The 19,956-nt window shown below is 39.1% G+C and overlaps 1 protein-coding gene across 9 annotated transcripts in view; it reads right to left on the minus strand.

Moving 5' to 3' along the window:
* Spag9 (sperm associated antigen 9) overlaps positions 1 to 19,956 on the minus strand; it is a 126,546-nt gene that overhangs the window by 94,506 nt on the left and 12,084 nt on the right. For all 9 annotated transcript variants that reach the window (XM_041665213.1, XM_041665211.1, XM_041665212.1 and 6 more), the window contains exon 2: positions 10,989 to 11,109. In XM_041665213.1, coding sequence (XP_041521147.1) covers positions 10,989 to 11,109 — 121 coding nt within the window. The remainder of the gene's footprint in view (positions 1 to 10,988; positions 11,110 to 19,956) is intronic.

A 19,956-nucleotide genomic window follows, 5' to 3' on the forward strand; every position in this document is an offset into this window, starting at 1 on the left:
AAATTAGCATCAAAAGCCCAAAGAGTAAACAAGAACCAAGTGCTGACTTACAAGCAAGCAATCTCAGACAACACATCAAAACAGTGATAGAAACCTGCCCTTGACCAAGGCCTTCACCACATCTGTCAGAAGATTTTCAGAAAGATATTACATGTCATTAATCAAAAAAATGTTCAATGATATTTTTAAACTCTCATGAATCAATGATCCTTAAAACAGAAATGTGATAACTTCAAAAACTTCCAGTGTTAAGGACTTCTAACAATCTATGTCACTGCCTTCAAGATGTCTCCCATGCCACAACAGAAATCTGGCTTCTCTCCAATGTACAGTCTCAAAGAGGGGCCATGCTTTACCTCGGCATATATACCGAGTGCATTATAACCCATATGATCACAAAACACTTCCTCATAACATACCAAAACCAACAAAATGATTTCCTTAATTTAATCTTCTGAAATTATAGAAGACAGCTTGGTATCTGCCTTAACCATTCATCCCTTTATATATGTGAAGGGGAAAAAAAATCAATTAATTTATTTCCCTGCTCTCTAAATGAACAGAAATCCTTTGATCTTTATTCTCTGATACCTTTAATCCTAGATATGATTATAAAGTACACCTTTTAATATTCTCAGTAGAAAACACTAGACTATAAAAGTGGAAGAGCCCAAATACAGACAATAAAACATAAACCAGAGTAGAAGACAGTGTTATCAAATAATGCAGAAGCAGTAACTATTATCATTTGCATAACTTTTACTGTACTGATTTTCTGTTTTACCTTTGCTATACAGTCTTTTTCTTAAAGCCCTCAAAAAAGTTTATTAAATACACAGATTTCCAAACCTAAAAGAACTAAATGAATTAAAAATAACCTTCTGCACAATTAATTCCAAGTTCTTTCAATTAAGAAATATAATCCTGAAACTTCTAAAGTTACCTTTTTAAAAAGTGCATGTTTTCAACAAAACCACACATCAGTTACCTAACTCTGTCACTCTAAAATTATGTAGAAGAAACTTTTCTATTGATAAGATGAAACTAAAATGGGTAAGTTGACTTATTCATTATTATCCAACATTTATTTCTTTTTATTGTAGTGCTAGAGATTGAAGCTGGAGTGTTACACTAGGCAGGCATTCTACCACCAAGCAATGTTCCTGCCCTCTCTTCAGAATATTAATATTTATGGTCAAGCATAGCAAAGGAGCTGACAAAGGTTTCATCAGCCTGAAGATTTAAGCTCCCTCCAATATTAACACAGGTACGAAAACAGACCTAGTAAACTTCTTAAATCTATTTCTCTTTCCTTAGAGGGGTGCAATTATCAACTACTAACCACCTCATTAAAAGACCTGGCTTGGAAGGTCTGTTTGGAGCCATGTATTCTTTTAAAACACACTGTGTTAATGACAATAGTAGTTTTACAGAGTCTCCAAATAATTGAGTGGCTACTGTTAAGACAAAGAAATACTTTCCTTCCAATAACAAAGTTTCAAGATGAAGGCTTAGAGCATCTTACTAGACTAAGATCATCAAATTGAAAAGGTAAATGAAGATCTCAGTGAGGTACAGAAAGTGTAGAAAGATCAAAACAGGTTGTAATACATGTTTTCAACATTTTCTATGGATTTTCAAGCTAAACATGGTAGCACAAGCCTTTAATCTCAACACTGGGGAGGCAGAAGTAGGTAGGTCTCTGTGAGTTCAAGACTAGCCTGGTCCATGTAGTGAGATCCTGTCTCTAAAATAAAGCTGGAGAAATGATTCACCAATTAGGAATACTGGCTGCTCTTGCAAAAGATACCTGGCTGCTCACAACCATCTATAACTCCAGTTCCAGGAGATTTGATACACTCTTCTGATGTCCTCTGGCACTAGGCACACAAGTTGTACATAGTCATATATGCAGGGAAAACATCCACCAACTCAGAATTAAAATTTAAAAAGCAAAACAAAACAAAGGATTTTCACTCAAAAGCAGCAAGACAGAGTTAGAGTTTTCAAATAGCTTAAATCATTGCCATCTAAATCTTCATCTTCAACATCACAAAAGGCAATTAACACAGTACCTTGGGGAAAGGAATCTAAACTTAGGAGCGGAGTGGAGGGCAATCAGTTCCAGAGCAAGCAGCCTAACAAGAAGTTCTGTATCTGCTCTGAGTGGTGACACGTTGTTAACTAATGTCCCAAATCAGAAACTATGACAGCATGTGACTGTTAGGAAGTACTAAAAATGTCCCTGCTCCTTGACAAGCTTCCTTAAACACATTCTAAGAAAATTATGGGGGCTGGAGAGATGGCTCAGTGGTTAAGAGCATTGCCTATTCTTCCAAAGGTCCTGAGTTCAATTCCCAGCAACGGCATGGTGGCTCACAACCATCTGTAATGGGGTCTGGTGACCTCTTCTGGCCTGCAGGCATACATAATACTGAGAATACTGTATACATAATAAATAAATACATCTTAAAAAAAAGAAAAAGAAAATTATGACAAGAGGGAAAACCAATGAAGTGAAACAGTATCTACTACAATATGCTTCATTTATTAGGGAAAAAAATGTCCAAACAACCAACCAAGAAAGTAAGCAGTAGAGGAAGCTTTGGGTTTTGTTTGCTTTAGTCCTCCTGTAAAGTTCCCCAACCAGTGAATTCCTACTTTAAGCTGGGCAGTGGTGGTGCACATGCCTTTAATCTCAGCACTCAGGAGTCAAAGGCAGGTGGATCTCTGTGTGTTTGAGGCCAGCCTGATCTAAAGAGTGAGTTCCAAGACAGGCTCCAAAGTTACAGAGAAACCCTTTCTCAAAAAACCAAAAAAAAATTCCTACTTGATTGTTAGGCATTTCTTTTCTTTTTGTTTTTGAAACAGGGTTTCCCAGAGCCCAGGTGTTCAAGTATGCAGACATTTAAAGAACTGACTAGGGGCCAAGTGAAATGGCCTGGTGAGGAAAGGCACGTGCTTCACCAGCCTGATGACCTGAGTTCAATCCCTGCAGTCCAGAAGGTAGAAAGAGTAACAAATAACTCTTCCAAGTTTTCTGTGACCTCCACATGCATGATGTGGCACATACACATATACACAAAAACACACACATGATAAATAAATGTTGTATTAAAAAAACTTTTAAACTGGGCAGTGGTGGCACGCGCCTTTAATCCTGGCACTTGGGAGGCAGAGGCGTGGTTCTCTGTGAGTTCAAGGCCAGCCTGGTCTACAAAGCCGTTCCGGGATAGCCAGGGCTGTTATACAGAGAAACCCTGCCTCGAACCAACCCCACCCCCCAAAAAATAACAAAACAGCAGCAACAACAACAACAACAACAAAAAAAAACCACTTTAAATAATTGATTAGGACTACCAAAATATCTCAGGGGGTAAAGACATTTGCTTCGTTAGCCTGAGTTAAGATCCTCAGATCCCATGTAAAGGTACAGGAGAAAGAACCCATTTTACAGGGGCTGGAAAGATGGCTCAGAGGTTAAAGATCACTGGCTGCTCTTCCAGAGGTCCTGAGTTCAATTCCCAGCAAACACATGGTGGCTCACAACCATCTGTAATGAGATCTGGCGCCCTCTTCTGGCATGCGGGCATACATGGAGGCAGACACAATACATAATAAATAAATAAATCTTAAAAAAAGGAACCTATTCTACAAAGTTGCCCTCCTAACATCATGTGTGTTGTTTGCCCAATAAATAAAAATTAAGATAGATATACGTACATATATATGTCATACAGTGAGAAAATACTTAATATACAAAGTTGAGTATAGGAAAAAACAAACAGAGAGACTTGAAGGCCATAAACCTAAACTTCTTTCCCCCACCTTACTTAATTATGTTTAAATGGCTATATTTACTTGACTCATTCAATATGTGGCTTATAAGATAGAATAGTCATAAGACAGAAACAAGTAATGTAGTAGGCATTTTCAGATTTTAAATAAAATTACTGCCATACTATGAATGGCAAAGTTCATTAGCTGTAAAGTTCCAAATTAGACTTCTTCAATTTACCTATTTCTTACACACCATATATATTTCAGATTCCTCTTGAAGCATCATGGGATGTTAATCATCAGGAGTATCAATGTTACTCTTGGAAAAGAACATAAAGCATTTTTCAAAATGTTTTGCTTATGTTGAATAAATCAAAGGTATTTTAAGTTAGTTCAAAGTTTGAAAGAACAACCAGAAATCTCCAAACTCAAACATTATCACAAAATTGTGAAAAAAACTAACTCAGCTTTTCAACGTAGTTGAGCCATACTACTATCTGATAAAGTTCACACTATCTAAAGCTGTAAAGAAGGCTGTTGAGATGGCTCAGCTAGTAGAGACAACTGCCGCCAGGCTGATGGCCTCACTTCAATTCCCAGGACCCACATGGGAGACGGACAGAGGCGGTTGCACAAGCTTTTCTCTTCTGCCACATATGCACTGTAGCACACATGCACACCCTATCTATCCAAATAACTGATAAAAAAATTTAAGCTGTGAATACACTTTAATTCAGTTCCTGTTTATTTACCCTTTCTTGCTTTCATGTAGAAAAAAAAAACTGCAACCAAAATTTCCCCTTTTAAAAAAAGAAAGTGGTTTTCAGAACAGAACTTGGACTTCTAATGACTATTTTTAAAAGAATACATGCCTTGAAACACACCAAGCAGAACTGACACATTCAGTAATTTACAATTAGAGACTTTCCATTGTTCAGACACAAATGTAGAAATTGAAGTCAATGTGGTACTACACACCTCTAATCTCAGCATTCAGGAGACTGAGGCTGGAGGGATGGAAAGTTTAGGCCAGCACTGACTATATCTAAAGACCTGTGTAAATAAATAAGTGCTTGCCTTTGGAACTTGAATACCTGAGTTCAATTCCCAGAACTCAGGTGAAAATGCTGGACATAAAGGTATGTTTATAATTCCAGCACTGGGGAGGCAGGGACAGGCGGATCCTTGAGGCTCTCTGGCCAGTCATTTAATCTAATTGGTGAACTCTAAATCAATAACCCTGTCCCAAAGGAGAAGGATAGCGTTTCTGGAGCCTCCAGAGGTATGTGTAAGCATAAAGGGGAGGTGAAAAAAACTACCAGGTAGTGGCAGTGCATGGCCTTAATCCCAGCATTTGGGAGAAGAAGGAGGCAGGCAGATTTCTGTGAGTTCGAGGCCAGCCTGGTCTACAAGAGCTAGTTCCAGGACAGACTCCAAAGATACAGAAAAACCCAGTCTCGAAAAACAAAACACAACAAAACAAAACAAAAGCAACTTGGAAAGGGTTTATTTGACTTAGTCATCTCAATCATAGTCTATCGCAAAGAGAAATCAGGATGGGAACTTGAGTCAGGAACCGAAGCAGAGACCATAGAGTAAGGCTGCGTTCTGGCTTGCTCTCCAGGTTCACTCAGTCTGCTTTCTCACACAACCCAGAACAACCTGCCCAGGGGTGGCACTGTCCACACCAATCATTAATCAAGAAAATGCCCTATAGGCCTGCCTACAGGCCAATTTGATGATGACTTTTTTTTTCAAGCTAACAATAAACTAGCCAACACATTCCACCCGTAGTCAACTTGACAAACACATTACTACTAAATCATAAACTTTCCCTTTCTTGTTTATCACCAAGATCCCATACTAATATCACAAATATAAAACAGTAATAAAATTTTCAAAGTTCCAGTCTTAAAAAAAAAGGAAAGAAAGAAACACTTTAAAAGTTCAGACTAAAGCCGGGCGGTGGTGGTGCACGCCTTTAATTCCAGCACTCGGGAGGCAGAGGCAGGCGGGTCTCTGTGAGTTTGAGGCCAGTCTGATCTACAGAGTGAGTTCCAGGACAGGCTCCAAAGCTACAGAGAAACCCTGTCTTGAGGGGGAAAAAAGTTCAGACTAAAATATCCAGTGTCTCTTAAAGTTCAAAGTCTCTCAACTTTGGGCCCCTGTAAAATCAAAAATAAGTTCCTATTCCAAGAGGGAAGAGCCAGGGAACAACCACAATCAAATAAAAGTAAAATAAAGATTCAGCAGAAAAAATTAAACCCTGTAACTCAATGACTGGCATCTGGGATTCACTCACAGTCTTCTGGGTTCCAAAGAGTTTGGGAAGATCCACTTCTCTGGTTTTGCTATTCTCAGCACACACAGCTTGTCTGGAAGGCTCAAGCTGGCTCCAAGTTACATCTGCTACTATCTTTTAATGGTTGTCCATTGTCCTGGAATCTACAATACGCTGGGGCCTTCACTATAGCTGCACACCTTCACTAATGGCCTCTCCTGGACTCTTTTCAGGGACTCTAACCCTGCCACATAGTGTCAAGCCTCAGCCTCTCTCTACAACCCCTCCAATCTTTTCACACAACTGAGGCTGTACCTTCTTCAACAATGGCCTCTGTGGCCTCTCTTCAGGGACTCCAACACTATCAAACAGGGACAAGCCTATGATCTCCATGATCCCCTTCATGCCTTCAAAGTCAGTACTATGTGGGAAACTTACACATTACCAAGTTCAGCTGCCAACTTAACATACAGCCTCGTACCTATATGGATCATCGCAGCTTCTGTGTGCTGATCATGAGGAAATACTTCCCAGAAGATTTCGCCTCAATGATGCTGATTTCTTCTTAGTCACAGCAGTTTTTTATTGTTGCAGACAATTTCAACTGTGCCAGTGAAACAAAGGTGTAGTTTTCAGTGGCGCTAGTTTCTTGTTAGTCACAGCTGATTCTTCAGCCCCAGCTAATCAGAAACCACATATTCGTTGTTTATTTTTCAAGACAGGGTTTCTTTGAATAGCCCTGGCTGTCCTGGAACTCACTCTGTAGACCAGGCTATCTTCGAACTAAAAGCACCTGTCTCCGCCTCAAAAGTGTTAGTTAGGACTAAAGGCATGCTCCACCACTGCCCAGCAAAACCAGATTCTCAATTCAAATATATCACACAAGCAGCTCTGGTGGAAAATTTGTGGTACTCCCAAACTTTTCTTGACACATCACAAACCAAGTCTCTATTGTCTGCATTGCTCTCAGCATTCTTATCCTCCAAATCTCTTAACAGTTCATAAAACTCTGAGCACTCAACATTCTAGCCCAACATTCCAAACTTCTTCATGATCCTCCCCAAAACAACACAGCCAAGTCTGGCACTGCAATACCTCATAAGCCTTGTACTAGTTTGCTTTTTATTGCTATGACAAAACACCACAACAAAAGCAACTTGGAGGGAAAGGATTTATCTGAATTACTCAGCCCAATTACAGTCATCATGAAGGGAAGTCAGCGCAGGAACTCCAAGCAGAGGTCATGGAGGAATGCTGCTTACTGGCTTGCTCTCCATGGCTTCATCAGCTTATTTTGTTATATAATTCAGGGGTGGCAGAAATAGACATATACACAACAACAACAAAAAAAGGGTCAACAGTAATTCGTGGTCCACACCTACAGTTCCAGCACCCACAAAGTTGAAGTTACTGCTCAAACTGTTGAGTGTGGTGGTAATGGAATATACCTGTAATCCCAGCACCTGAGAGGGGATGGAAGGAGGGAGCAGATTCCAAGATCAAGGCCAACTAGGGCTAGAATAGTGAAACCATGTCTCAAAGCAAGAAATAAAACTACTTTTAATATTTGTCAAAAAAAATTCTTCCTTCCCTCTATAGAATATAATTAAAAGTTTTATAAAATCTTGGAATTAAAATGCAAACATGATATGAATGCCTGAAGAAAGAAATGACAATGGATGGATTCCACAGTACATGACAATTCCAAAACGCCAAGTGTGATTCACCAAGCTAGAAAAGGAAACCTAGGACAATGAAAAGGTCAAAATTTAAGATACTCAAACTTTCTCCTATATTGAGTACTTAAGTATGTTTTAAGGCATAGGCAGGTGGATCTCGAGGCCAACCTGGTTTACAAAGCAAGTTCCAGGACAGTCAAGCCATTACACAAAGAAATCCGGTCTTGAAAAACCAAACAACAAAGTATGTTTTGTTTATACTTATTAGAGAGGAGAAAAACAGTTTTGTTTTGTTTTTGTTTTTTGCTTTCAGTGGTAAGATGGCTAATGTACCTAAAAGGGGAAAGGGGAACCCACTGTGTCTACCTTTTTGTGGAAAAGCAACAGTTTCTCCTCTCAATGTGAGACAAATCATCAGACAAAAAAATTTGATTTCAGAGGCTGGAAAGACTTTTCAGAGGTTAAGAGCACTTGCTGCCTTTGCAGAGGACCAAGGTTGGTTTCCAGTACCCACATGGTGGCAGTTAATCTGACATTCTCCCTCAGGCACCAGGCAACAAAAGTGGTGCATATACATATTATCATAATATTTTTAATTTAAGGCAATCTTAAGCATTTTATAATTTTTGCTCGAATTTCTTATAACAGAAACAGACAACTTGATGTCTAAAAGAATTTTAGATAAGCAATCCTCCCCCCCCTTTTGTTTTTGGTTTCTTTGTTTTTCAAGACAGAGTTTCTCTGTGTAGTCCTGGCTATCCTGGAACTCACTCGGTAGACCAGGCTGGCCTCTAACCCACAGAGATCCTCCTGCCTCTGCATCCCCAGACTGAGATTAAAGGCATGCGCCACCACTACAGAGCAACTCGCAATTTTTTTCCATTAAATGTTTTTTCTACTGAAAACTTGATACTTTGTACAAATGAAGAAAAAAATCATTAAGATAATGAAATTTTGCTTAGTTCTGCTATGTCTTTACTGTGTAGTTCTAGAATACTATATAATTCCTGATGTAGAGGTATAATCAATTTAGGATTAAAATATTATCTTCTAAAGCCGGGCGGTGGTGGCGCACGCCTTTAATCCCAGCACTCGGGAGGCAGAGGCAGGCGGATCTCTGTGAGTTCGAGACCAGCCTGGTCTACAAGAGCTAGTTCCAGGACAGGCTCCAAAACCACAGAGAAACCCTGTCTCGAAAAACCAAAAAATAAATAAATAAATAAATAAATAAAAATAAAAAAATATCTTCTAAAATTAAGTTGTCTTGAACATAGTGGTTCACAGCTGTATTAATACCCAAGCTGAAAGAACTGCTTTGAGTTCAAGGCCAGCATGGACTACATGAAACCTGGGCTACAAAGTAATGACTGTCTCAAAAATAAAACAGCCAAATTTTCTTGAGTACAAAATGTTCAACTCTTAAAGTGTACCAAACTCTACAGCCACAAACTGTTCTTCCAGATGTGTGGTTCACAGTTTGGTTCCAGTGTGTACCAGAGCCCACCACAAGTTCTCTTAAGTGCTCAGCCATCTATAACAGAGCCTACACAGCAGAATCAGAAACCAATGACTTTTTAATTAATCAAGGGAGGCTGCCCAACTCTTACGTATCGTCAAGCCTAAAAACAAGAAGTCATGGAATATAACTCATTATTTGCTCAAGTTAGGTTTTGAAACAAAATCTCTGTTGGAAATCCATAATATCTACTAAACAGTCCTGTGAATTTTGGGATTCTAGTGTTTGAGCTCCAAATTCTTACTGCTTTGCATTTAGCTCAGTTAGGCCCTTCTAGAGATCTAGAGCGTGCACTTAGTTCCATTCTCACATATACTTCACCTTCTGTTGTTAAAAGTTATCCACAACAACGGCAGTTTCTTAACAGCACGTATCACAGCTGGGTATGGAGGCACACACTTATAATCTAGCACTATGAAGGAAGATGTTGCAATCAGACTGACTACATATATAATGAGACCCGTCTCAGAAAAACATAACAACAGGTGTTGGTATAAAGCCTTAATGAGTATGTGAGAAACATAATATGAAATGGTACATGGGCTGGCAATATGGCTCATTGGTGCTTGTCACTAAGCCTGATAACCCAAGTTTGATCCCCAGGACCCACATGGTAGAAAAAGTAATTCTCCCAGGTTGGATATCTACATGGACACCATGCCATGTGTGCCCTGCCCCCCAAATAATTTAAATTTAAAGAAAAAAGGGATCATGAAGTTTCTTGCCACTTCTTCTTATAATTTCTATCATTTCTTTTTATAAATTTCAGTTTTAAATTTGTCCATTTTCACTAGTAAAAGGCAAAATTATCCATGAAAATTGAAATAATTTAAAAAGTCATAAATAGCATGAAATTGCATTTAAAATGAATCTAAGGGGTTGAAGAGATGGTTCAGCAATTAAGAGCACTTGCTGCTCTGGCCAGAATTGGGTTCCTAGTATGTTTGGATTACTATTATTTACAACTATTCCTATTCCAATTCTAAGGGATCTTCTGCCCTCTTCTGACCTGCAAGGACATCAGGTGTGACACGATACACATATCTGCATGCAAGCAGGCAAATACTCACACACACAAAGATAAAGAAATCTAGAGTTTTTTAAAATATTTTTTTAAAATGAGATGGGCGGTGGTGGCACATGCCTTTAATCCCAGCACTCAAGAGGCAGAGGTAGGCGAATCTCTGTATGAGGTCAGTCTAGTAGTCTACAGAGCAACCCTGTCTCAAAAAACCAAAAATATTGTTAAAAAAAAAGAATCTGAAAAAAGAACATTTGTTACCCCAAATTACCTTTACTTTTTCAACAAAAAAGGAACTAAAGAAATTTCAGTCATTTTTTTATACATACTTCAAGGCTAGTTTCTCTTATACAGACAGTAAACTTCAAAGCAATACAGAAACAATGGAACTCTGTGTACTTCATCACCTTCAGCAAAACTCCACATATGGGTATCTGCATAACAAGACAGCAGAATACTAACTACAAACAGGCGGACAGCACAACTGAAAAAGTAAGTCTAGCAGGTATCTCTGACTCAGCTTTTTCTACATATATTGATGTCATATGAGACGGGAAGAAAAAGGAATTAATACCAGCACCCAGATCTCACACTTGATTCTGTGATGACAACTCCAAGCACATATTTGGTACCCTTGTCAAATGTCAGGGGAGTCACTCACTGTAGTAGTCCACTCTTAAATATTTATGAGGAGAAAAGCATTTTACTTACTCTGGTCAGCATAGTTTTTTGCTTTAAGTTCAAGTTGTCTTGTTTGAGATTCTAGAGATTCCACTCGGGTTTGTAAATCCTTTTTTTCCTGTTCTTGAGAGTCTTCAAATTCAATGAATTTCTAATAAAGAACAACAACATACATTTTCAGTATTCAAATATCTTATATTTTCCAACACCTGTATTTCAAAGATAACTATTAGGGGCTGGAGAGATGGTTCAAGGTTAAAAGCACTGGTTGTTCTTCCGGAGGACCCCATTCCAATTCTAATTCCCTCATGGCAGCTAACATTCTTCTGTAACTTCAGTCCCAGGGGATTCAAAGGCACCAGGTACGTATGTGGTACACACACACACGCATGCAAAAATCCCAACATGAAAACAACAACAAACAAGAGCTGGCAATATGACTCAATAAAGCCATCTACCACCAAGCCTGACAACCTGAATTTGATTCCCGGAACCTCATGGTAGGAGGAGAAAATTAACTCCTGAAATTTGTCCTTTGACCTGTGCATGTAAACTATCACACTATCACACACAAAATAAATTTTAAAAAAATTATAAAATTATACAGCTGGAGAGATGGCTCAGAAGTTAAGAGCACTGGCTGTTCTTGCTGAGGTCCTGAGTTCAATTCCCAGCAACCACATGGTGGTTCACAACCATTCATAATGAGATCTGGTGCCTCTTCTGGCCTGCAGACATATATATAGACAGAACACTGTACATTAAAAGAATCTTTAAAAAATAATGCCGGGCGATGGTGGCACACACCTTTAATCCCAGCACTCGGGAGGCAGAGGCAGGCGGATCTCTGTGAGTTTGAGACCAGCCTGGTCTACAGAGCTACAGGCTCCAAAGCCACAGAGAAACCCTGTCTCGAAAAATCAAAAAAAAAAAAAAGAAGAAGAAAAAATAATAACAATTGTACTTGTGTGTATGCATAAAGCAGTATCTAAGATAGCTCAAAAATAATGAATTCAGTTGATTTTAAACTTTTCTAAAAATTATACCAAAGTAAAAATATAACAATTTATTTAGTAAGGTGCTATCATTTCACAAAGCAGACATCCAAAGGAAATACACATATCCCACTACAACTAAGTCTTTTAGTAGTCTTGTAATTCAATGAGTTGATAACAAATCTTTAATTCATAATATATACAGAAGATACAAAAATAACAGAATAATTCATATTTGCTAAGTGAATGTTAAACAAGAGATATTGGGGTTGGGGTGTAGCTCAATGGTGTTGTGCTTGCCTAACATATGGGAGATAGGGGTTCTACTTCCAGCACTGCAAAATAAATAAATATGAAAGATCAACAATAAGCAATTTTGTGGATTTATCTAATGATGTAGGTTTACATTCAAAAAAGAACCTGGGCTAGAAATAACACTACCAATCAAATATAATTTAAGAAAAGATTAGTTAAATGAAATCACTAAATCTCATTCTCCTTAACTGTTACATCAGCAGTGTCTGACAACCAGTTTCTTCCTTCTGTTTGGCTTTCCTTGTTTCCCTTCTATCTTCTGGTTGCTCTTTCTTGGTAGTCTTTACTGGTTACTTCTCAATTTCTTCACACTTAAGTGCTCTATCCTTGGACACATTTTCTGTTCCATTTGTTTGTTATAATTTTTAAAACTCACATAAGTTCTTGTACATGTGTCATTGCATGTGTGTTGGAGGTTGGAGAACAATGTTGTGGAGTTTCTTCTCTCCTTCCACCTTTAGATGGGTTTTAGGGCTGGAACCCAGGACTCCAGCTTGCATTGTTGAGAAGCAATGCCTTTATCCACTAAGCTATCTTTTTTTTTAAATATTTATTTATTTATTATGTATACAATATTCTTTCTGCGTGTATGTCTGCAGGCCAGAAGAGGGCACCAGACCTCATTACAGATGGTTGTGAGCCACCATGTAGTTGCTGGGAATTGAACTCAGGACCTTTGGAAGAGCAGGCAATGCTCTTAACCACTGAGCCATCTCTCCAGCCCCCCACTAAGCTATCTTAATAGCCCTGTAAATTGTTTTTTGAAGTGGGACCTTACTAATGTTGCCCAGGTGGCCTAAAGCTCACAATCCTCCTGCCTCAGCCTCCCTCCCAAGCAGGTTGGATTACAGTGTGTGCCATAGCAACTGGCTTTCTCCTTGTTCACGGTGTAGCTGTGTGTCATGCACACACACATGTGTGTATGAGCACACACATATGTTCATGTGTAAAGGCAGGTGCATCTATGGAAGTCAGAGGACAACTTCAGGTATTGGTTCAGGACAATGTTTTGTTGTTGTTCACTACTGTTTGGTGACAGGCTAGCTAACCCTTCAGCCTCAAGGGATTCTTTTGTGTATGAACCTGTCTCACTATAGGAACATTGATATTCCTATACTATCCAACCTGTACTATCTTACCTAATTTTATGTGGGCTCTTGGGATTCAAACTCAGGTCCTTATACTTGTGAAGCAAGCTCTTTACCACTTAGCCATCTCCCTGCCCCTCCTTGTTTACTCTTTTCTTTGGTAAGCTCATCTATCTATCTATCTATCTATCTATCTATCTATCTATTTATCTATCTATCTATCTATCTATCTATCTATCTATCTATCATGTGTGCAGTGTTCTGCCTGCATGCCAGAGGAGAGCACCAGATCTCATTACAGATGGCTGTGAGTCACTCTGTGGTTGCTGGGAATTGAACTCAGCACCTCTGGAAGAGTAGCCAGTGCTCTTAAGCTCTGAGCCATCTCTCCAGTCAGAGCTCATCTAGTTACATTGCTTTAAATGATAACTATATGCTGACAGCTTCTAAATTTCTATATTACAAACCTAAACTTCAAATGTGTATGTTTACAGCCTATTTACATGGCAACATCGTTTAGATTCTAATAAACACACCTTAAACTTAGCATGTTAAAACCTACCTGATCCTCTCTTGATTTCTGGTCCATTAAGCGACTGTATTCATGCCTAAAATTTTTTTAATGTTTATTTATTTATTTATTTATTTATTATGTATACAATATTCTGTTTTGCGTGTATGCCTGCAGGCCAGAAGAGGGCACCAGACCTCATTACAGATGGTTGTGAGCCACCATGTGGTTGCTGGGAATTGAACTCAGGACCTTTGGAAGAGCAGGCAGTGCTCTTAACCTCTGAGCCATCTCTCCAGCCCCTCATGCCTAAAATTTTAGGGTCAACTTTGACACTTCTCTTTCCTTAATAGTTCTTATCAGATCTATTGGCAAATCTGTCTCGTATGTGACCCCTTTCCATGTTCTCCATTACAAGCCTGATCTGTGGCATCTTAAATCTACTGTATGAATTATTGCTCTAGCATAGATCTCCTGAATGGTCTCTTCACTTTCTCCCTGATCCTCTACAATGCAGAATAGTGAAGTGCATCCTTTCAAAGCAAGTCAGACTTTCTCTTCTGCTCAAAACCTGATGGTTTAAATATCTACCACACCCCTTACAATGGGCCTCTTGGAACCCACACAACCTTTTCCCCACCATCTTTCTACTTGTTTGATATCAAACTCCTTGTGAGTGTCTGTAGTATTCTGAAGCTTAGTAGTATTGTTTCCTGCTATTTGGAATTCTCCTTCCCAGATAAACAAAAGCTTGCTCCCTCTTTACTGCCCTTCATGTCTTTGTTCAGACATCACCTTCTTACTGAAACCTTCCTCATCTTCCTATTTACCCTCCTTACTCTTCTTCAGACCAATTATTCCCAAACCCCATACTAAATATTTTAATATTTTACCTTATGTAAATTACATAGTAATATGTGCCTGTCCTTGCCACAATGTGGGTTCCATAAAGGCACTGTTGTACGCACTGATATAATATCAGTGAGAAAAATAAGGGCAGCATACAGCAGGTTCCAAAATGTTTGTTAAGCAAATCAGTAACAAAAGTTGCAGAGTAAAAACTGAAATTTACATAGAAAATGTTATAAATTACAAAGAGAAACTTTATGGTTTACTAGCTGAGGAGTATAGCTCAATGGTAGAGTACTTTCCACAGAACCAACCAAAAACAAATCAAAAACCAAAGAACCACAAACATGAAAAGAGGAAAATTAAGCTTCACTAAATGCACTCTTATTTCCACTAGTCCCTTCCTTTCTTCAAGTACTCCCCTTCTGTTTTCATGCCACATGAGTATGTATGCAGTTAAGTTCATGTTCTGCTGGATATTCTAAGTTTCTTACTCCCATTCTTACCTTCCCTGACTTCCTCATCTCCTCTCCTCCAGATCTCTTCCTTTTCCCTCATAGTCCCCTTAGAGTTTCACCTCAGAGATCTGTACATATGTACATAATCACATTTAAATCTAGATTTCACAAATGAGAGAAAACTTGAGATATTTATTTCTGTGACTCTGCTTATTTCACTTACCATGATCTTCAGTTCCACATTTCCTGAAAATGACATAATTTCATTCTTCTCTATGGCCAAATAAAACTATATTTTACGTACACACACACACACATTTTCATATCTTTTCATCTACCAACTTGTTCCATAGCTTGGTTATTATAAGTGGTACAACTAGCCTAACAATAAACATTCATTAGATTTAAAGTGATTTTTGTTTGTTTGTTTTTTGAGACAAGGTTTCTCTGTGGCTTTGGACCCTGTCTTGGAACTCTGTAGACCAGGCTGTCCTTGAACTCACAGAGATCTGCCTGCCTCTGCCTTCCAGGTGCTCGGATTAAAGGCTTGTGCCACCACCACACAGCCTAAAGTGCCATTTTTAATCCTTTACTAAATTTATTAATCCTTACACATTTTCTTTTCTCTTATTCTCTATTTTGTTTGAGGCAAGACCCCACTATGCAGCCCTTGATGACACAGAACTACTATATAGTGCAAGCTGGCCTCACACTTGAGGTAGGTCTATTGATTCAGCCTTACAAGTGTCAGGACTGTAAACACAAGCTACCACACCTAACTCAAGCTTTTTTTTTTTTTTTTTTTTTTGGTTTTTCGAGGCAGGGTTTCTATGTGGTTTTGGAGCCTGTCCTGGAACTAGCTCTTGTAGACCAGGTTGGTCTCGAACTCACAGAGATCCGCCTGCCTCTGCCTCCCAAGTGCTGGGATTAAAGGTGTGCGCCACCACCGCCCGGCTAACTCAAGCTTTTTTAATCACATAAGAAACAGCGTTTTCTGTCTACACACAATGTCCTCCTATGAGAAAATTTCTCTCCTTGTTTCATGGTAATTCTCTTCAGTCCATGTAATCCGATTGATAGTGATTCCATCTCCCTAGGGAAAGATGAACCAGACTACCCAAAGTCCTTTCTGGAACATTGGTCAATTATTAGGGAAAATACAACCTGTTTTTTAAAATTATTGTTGTCATAATTACTGGTGTGTGTGTGTGTGTGTGTGTGTGTGTGTGTGTGTGTGAGAGAGAGAGAGAGAGAGAGAGAGAGAGAGAGAGACGTATGGAAGAGGGAGCTCACATATGTCACAGAATGCAGAGGCCAGAGAAATTTGTGAAATCAATTCTTTCTTTCTACCTTTTCCTAGATTACAGAGATCAAATTCAAATTGAAAAGTTTATTGCAAGCTGGGCAGTGGTGGTGCACACCTTTAATCCCAGAGCTCGAGAGGCAGAGACAGGCGGATCTCTGTTGAGTTCAGGACCAGTCTGGTCTACAAGAGCTAGTTCCATGATAGGCTCCAAAGTTACAGAGAAAACCAAAAGAAAAAGAGAAAAAAGAAAAAGAAAAGCTTATTGCAGCAAGTGATGAGCCATCTCACCAGCCCTATAGTTTTTATAATTTGTATATAACATCGTTTTGTCAAAAATAAAATAGGATTTTAGAAGCTTCCTTCAAATTCAAGTTGTTATATGCCACCATAGCTGGAAGCCAGAGACATCTTAAAAAAGAAACAACTCTAAATAGATACTTATGTTTAAGGATCTTTGTAACTGATTTAATATGACTTACCATGTTTCTAATGGCATGATTTTCTGAAGTTGGACACCCTGAAATATACTTGGCTCCTAGCATCAGAACAATCATGGTGAAGTTAGAGAATTGACAAAATCATGGTGAGAAGGAAGCAGTTTTTCTATTTACTAAATGACTAATGACGACCTCTGGAAATTCTGGCTTTCCACCCCCAGCATAAGAGTTTGCTCAACACCTACAATATGCTAAAGCATAAAACCTCTCCCCATTCTTCTCTGCCTCTGTCTCTCTCATACACTCTTTTAAGCAAGACAGGCAGACAATAAGGGCCGGTGAATGGGAATCTTCTATATGTAAAATAAATACATCTTCACTGGACACCCTTTTCCATCTTAACAGCTACCAGGCCAGCAACAATATTGATGTAACTTCAGACAGAAGACTCCTGGAATCCACCAGACACTGCCAAAAAAAAAAAAAAGTGGACAATACCAACTTATGTCAGGATCTAAAGAAGAATCAGCTTTGTGATGAAGCAAAATGCTCTGTGTCCAGATGGCTCATAGGGACTGTTTTGCCCTACTGTTCTACAGAAAAACAAATGAATTCTCTTTGAAAAGGCAAACTCCCAAAGTTTAAAAAGAAAAAATCCTTAGAGGCTGCTGTTCTCTGGTGTAAGATACAGGAGGCCAGCAAAGGTTGGAAAGCCCTTTAAATAGTACTTTGAGTATAGCAATTGTCTAAAAACTAGCACCACTAAATAACAGGCTTACTTGCTGCCAGACAGCCTCCAAGACAAAACACCCTTACTTAGTCTGTAGAGCAGGGGGAAGAAATTATTTCCATTTTTAGTTAATTCCACACAAGCATGAAATATATCATATACAACAACAAAGGAGAATCTCAACGTATCAAAACCCATCTCAGAGAAGTGGGGAGGTAGTGAGCAAAGTGCTCATCGCATAAACCTGAGGACCTGTGTTCAGATGCTCAGAACTCACAAGAACACCAAGTGCAGTAATTGAGACAAGCGATACTCAGAGCTCACTGGTCAGACAGTCTAGACCAATCAGTGAGCTTCAAATTCAGTGAGAAAGTCCTCAAAAGACAAGTCAGAATTTATATTGCTTCAACTAATGTATAACACTTTTCCCCCAACAAAGAGTTTCTGGGTTTTGGTGTGTGTGTGTGTGTGTGTGTGTGTGTGTGTGTGTGTTAATTATATATTATGTATACAGTGTTCTGTCTGCATGCATACCTGCAGGCCAGAAGAGAGCGCCAGATCTCATTACAGGTGGTCACCATGTGGTTGTTGGGAATTGAACTCAGGACCTCTGGAAGAGCAGTCAGACTGAGCCATCTTTCCAGCCTGTATGTTTGTTTTTATACTGGGGAATTTTAAAAAATGTTTTAGTAAGATTTTTGCTTCAATATCTTTAGGAAAAAAATCCTAAACTCTGGTGGTATAAACAAAAAAGGTGGAGAATGAAGAGGAAGACAGCAACCTCTGACATCAGAGGCCACCAGCCTCTTGACCTATACACACACACACACACACACACACACACACACATAAAAAAGGGGGACAACGACTACATGTTAAAGAAACTTTAAGCCGGGCGGTGGTGGCGCACGCCTTTAATCCCAGCACTCGGGAGGCAGAGGCAACCGGATCTCTGGGAGTTCGAGGCCAGCCTGGTCTACAAGAGCTAGTTCCAGGATGGGCACCAAAGCTACAGAGACACCCTGTCTTGAAAAACCAAAAAAAAAAAAAAAAGAAAGAAAGAAACTTTAAAAGAATAATTATATAGGTCACTGTTTTGGACTGAAATATCAAACTACACATAATTACATTTATTGGACAACTGGGGAAATGTATGGATCCAGGCATGGTGGTTGGGTTGTCCGAATGAAGATGGTCCTCACAGGCTCCCATATTTGAATGCTTTGTCATTGGGAGTGGAACTGTTTGGAAAAGGATTACAAGGGTTAGGAGGTATGGTCTTGCTGGCAGAAATGTATCAAAAGTGTGGACTTTGGAGTTTCAAAACCCCATGTCAGGCTTAAACTCTCTCTTCTCTCTCTTTCCAGCTAGTTCTCAGCTACTGCTCCAGTGCCATGTGTGTAGCCATGCTACCCACCCTGATGAAAATGGATTAACCCTCTGAAATGGTATCAAGTCCCCAATTAAATGTTTTCCAACAAAAAAAGTTGCCTTGGTCATGGCATCTCTTCACAGCAAAAGAAGAGTGACTAAGAAAGTAGCTATTACCTGTAATCCCGGCACTACGGAAGCTGAGCCTGAAGGATTCTCGTGTGTTTGAAGCCAGTTTAGGCTGCATAGTGAGTTTTAAGTTAACATCGACTATTGACTTAGACCTTGTCTCAAAAACAAAAACAAAAACCAACAGCATATGGGTTGTGCCTAGTGCGAAAGGCCTACACTTTCAGTTGTTGAAGAGTGTGAGACAGGAAGAATACAAGTTCAAGTAAACCTTGTTTTGTGCTACACAGTGAATTCAAGGCCAGACAGGGCCATTTACTGAGAATCTGTCTAAAACTAGGAAAAAAAGAAAAAGAAAAAGGTACTTGGGAAATACCTTAGTGGCAGACTGTTTGCCTACCATTCAAGGCCCTGGACTGAGCCCAGGTACATAATCAAAACCAAACAATAACACTCTACTATTAACAATAAACATTTCTTGTCTAACTTGTAGGCCTGATAAATGGTACAAATTATTGTTTTTATACCCTAGAGATATACCAATATGTAGTCTTTGGTTAACATTTATAGTGGAGTTGAGCTTACCTATTATCCCAGCACTAGGGAATTTGAGGCCAACATGAGTTACATAATGAGACACTGTCTCAAAAAATTATAGTGGAGATATAAAATATAGTGAGTAGAGGCCCACATGAGGGAATATTAATTTGATGTTAAATTGTTGAAGTTACCAGGTGATGACACGTGCCTATAATTTTAGCATTTGGGAGGTAGTGACAGTCGGATCTCTGAGTTCCAGGTCAGCCTGA

Source organism: Microtus oregoni, unplaced genomic scaffold (assembly GCF_018167655.1).
Source record: "Microtus oregoni isolate MIOR12 unplaced genomic scaffold, Mior012 000015F_ref0000493, whole genome shotgun sequence".
Lineage (NCBI taxonomy): Eukaryota > Metazoa > Chordata > Mammalia > Rodentia > Cricetidae > Microtus > Microtus oregoni.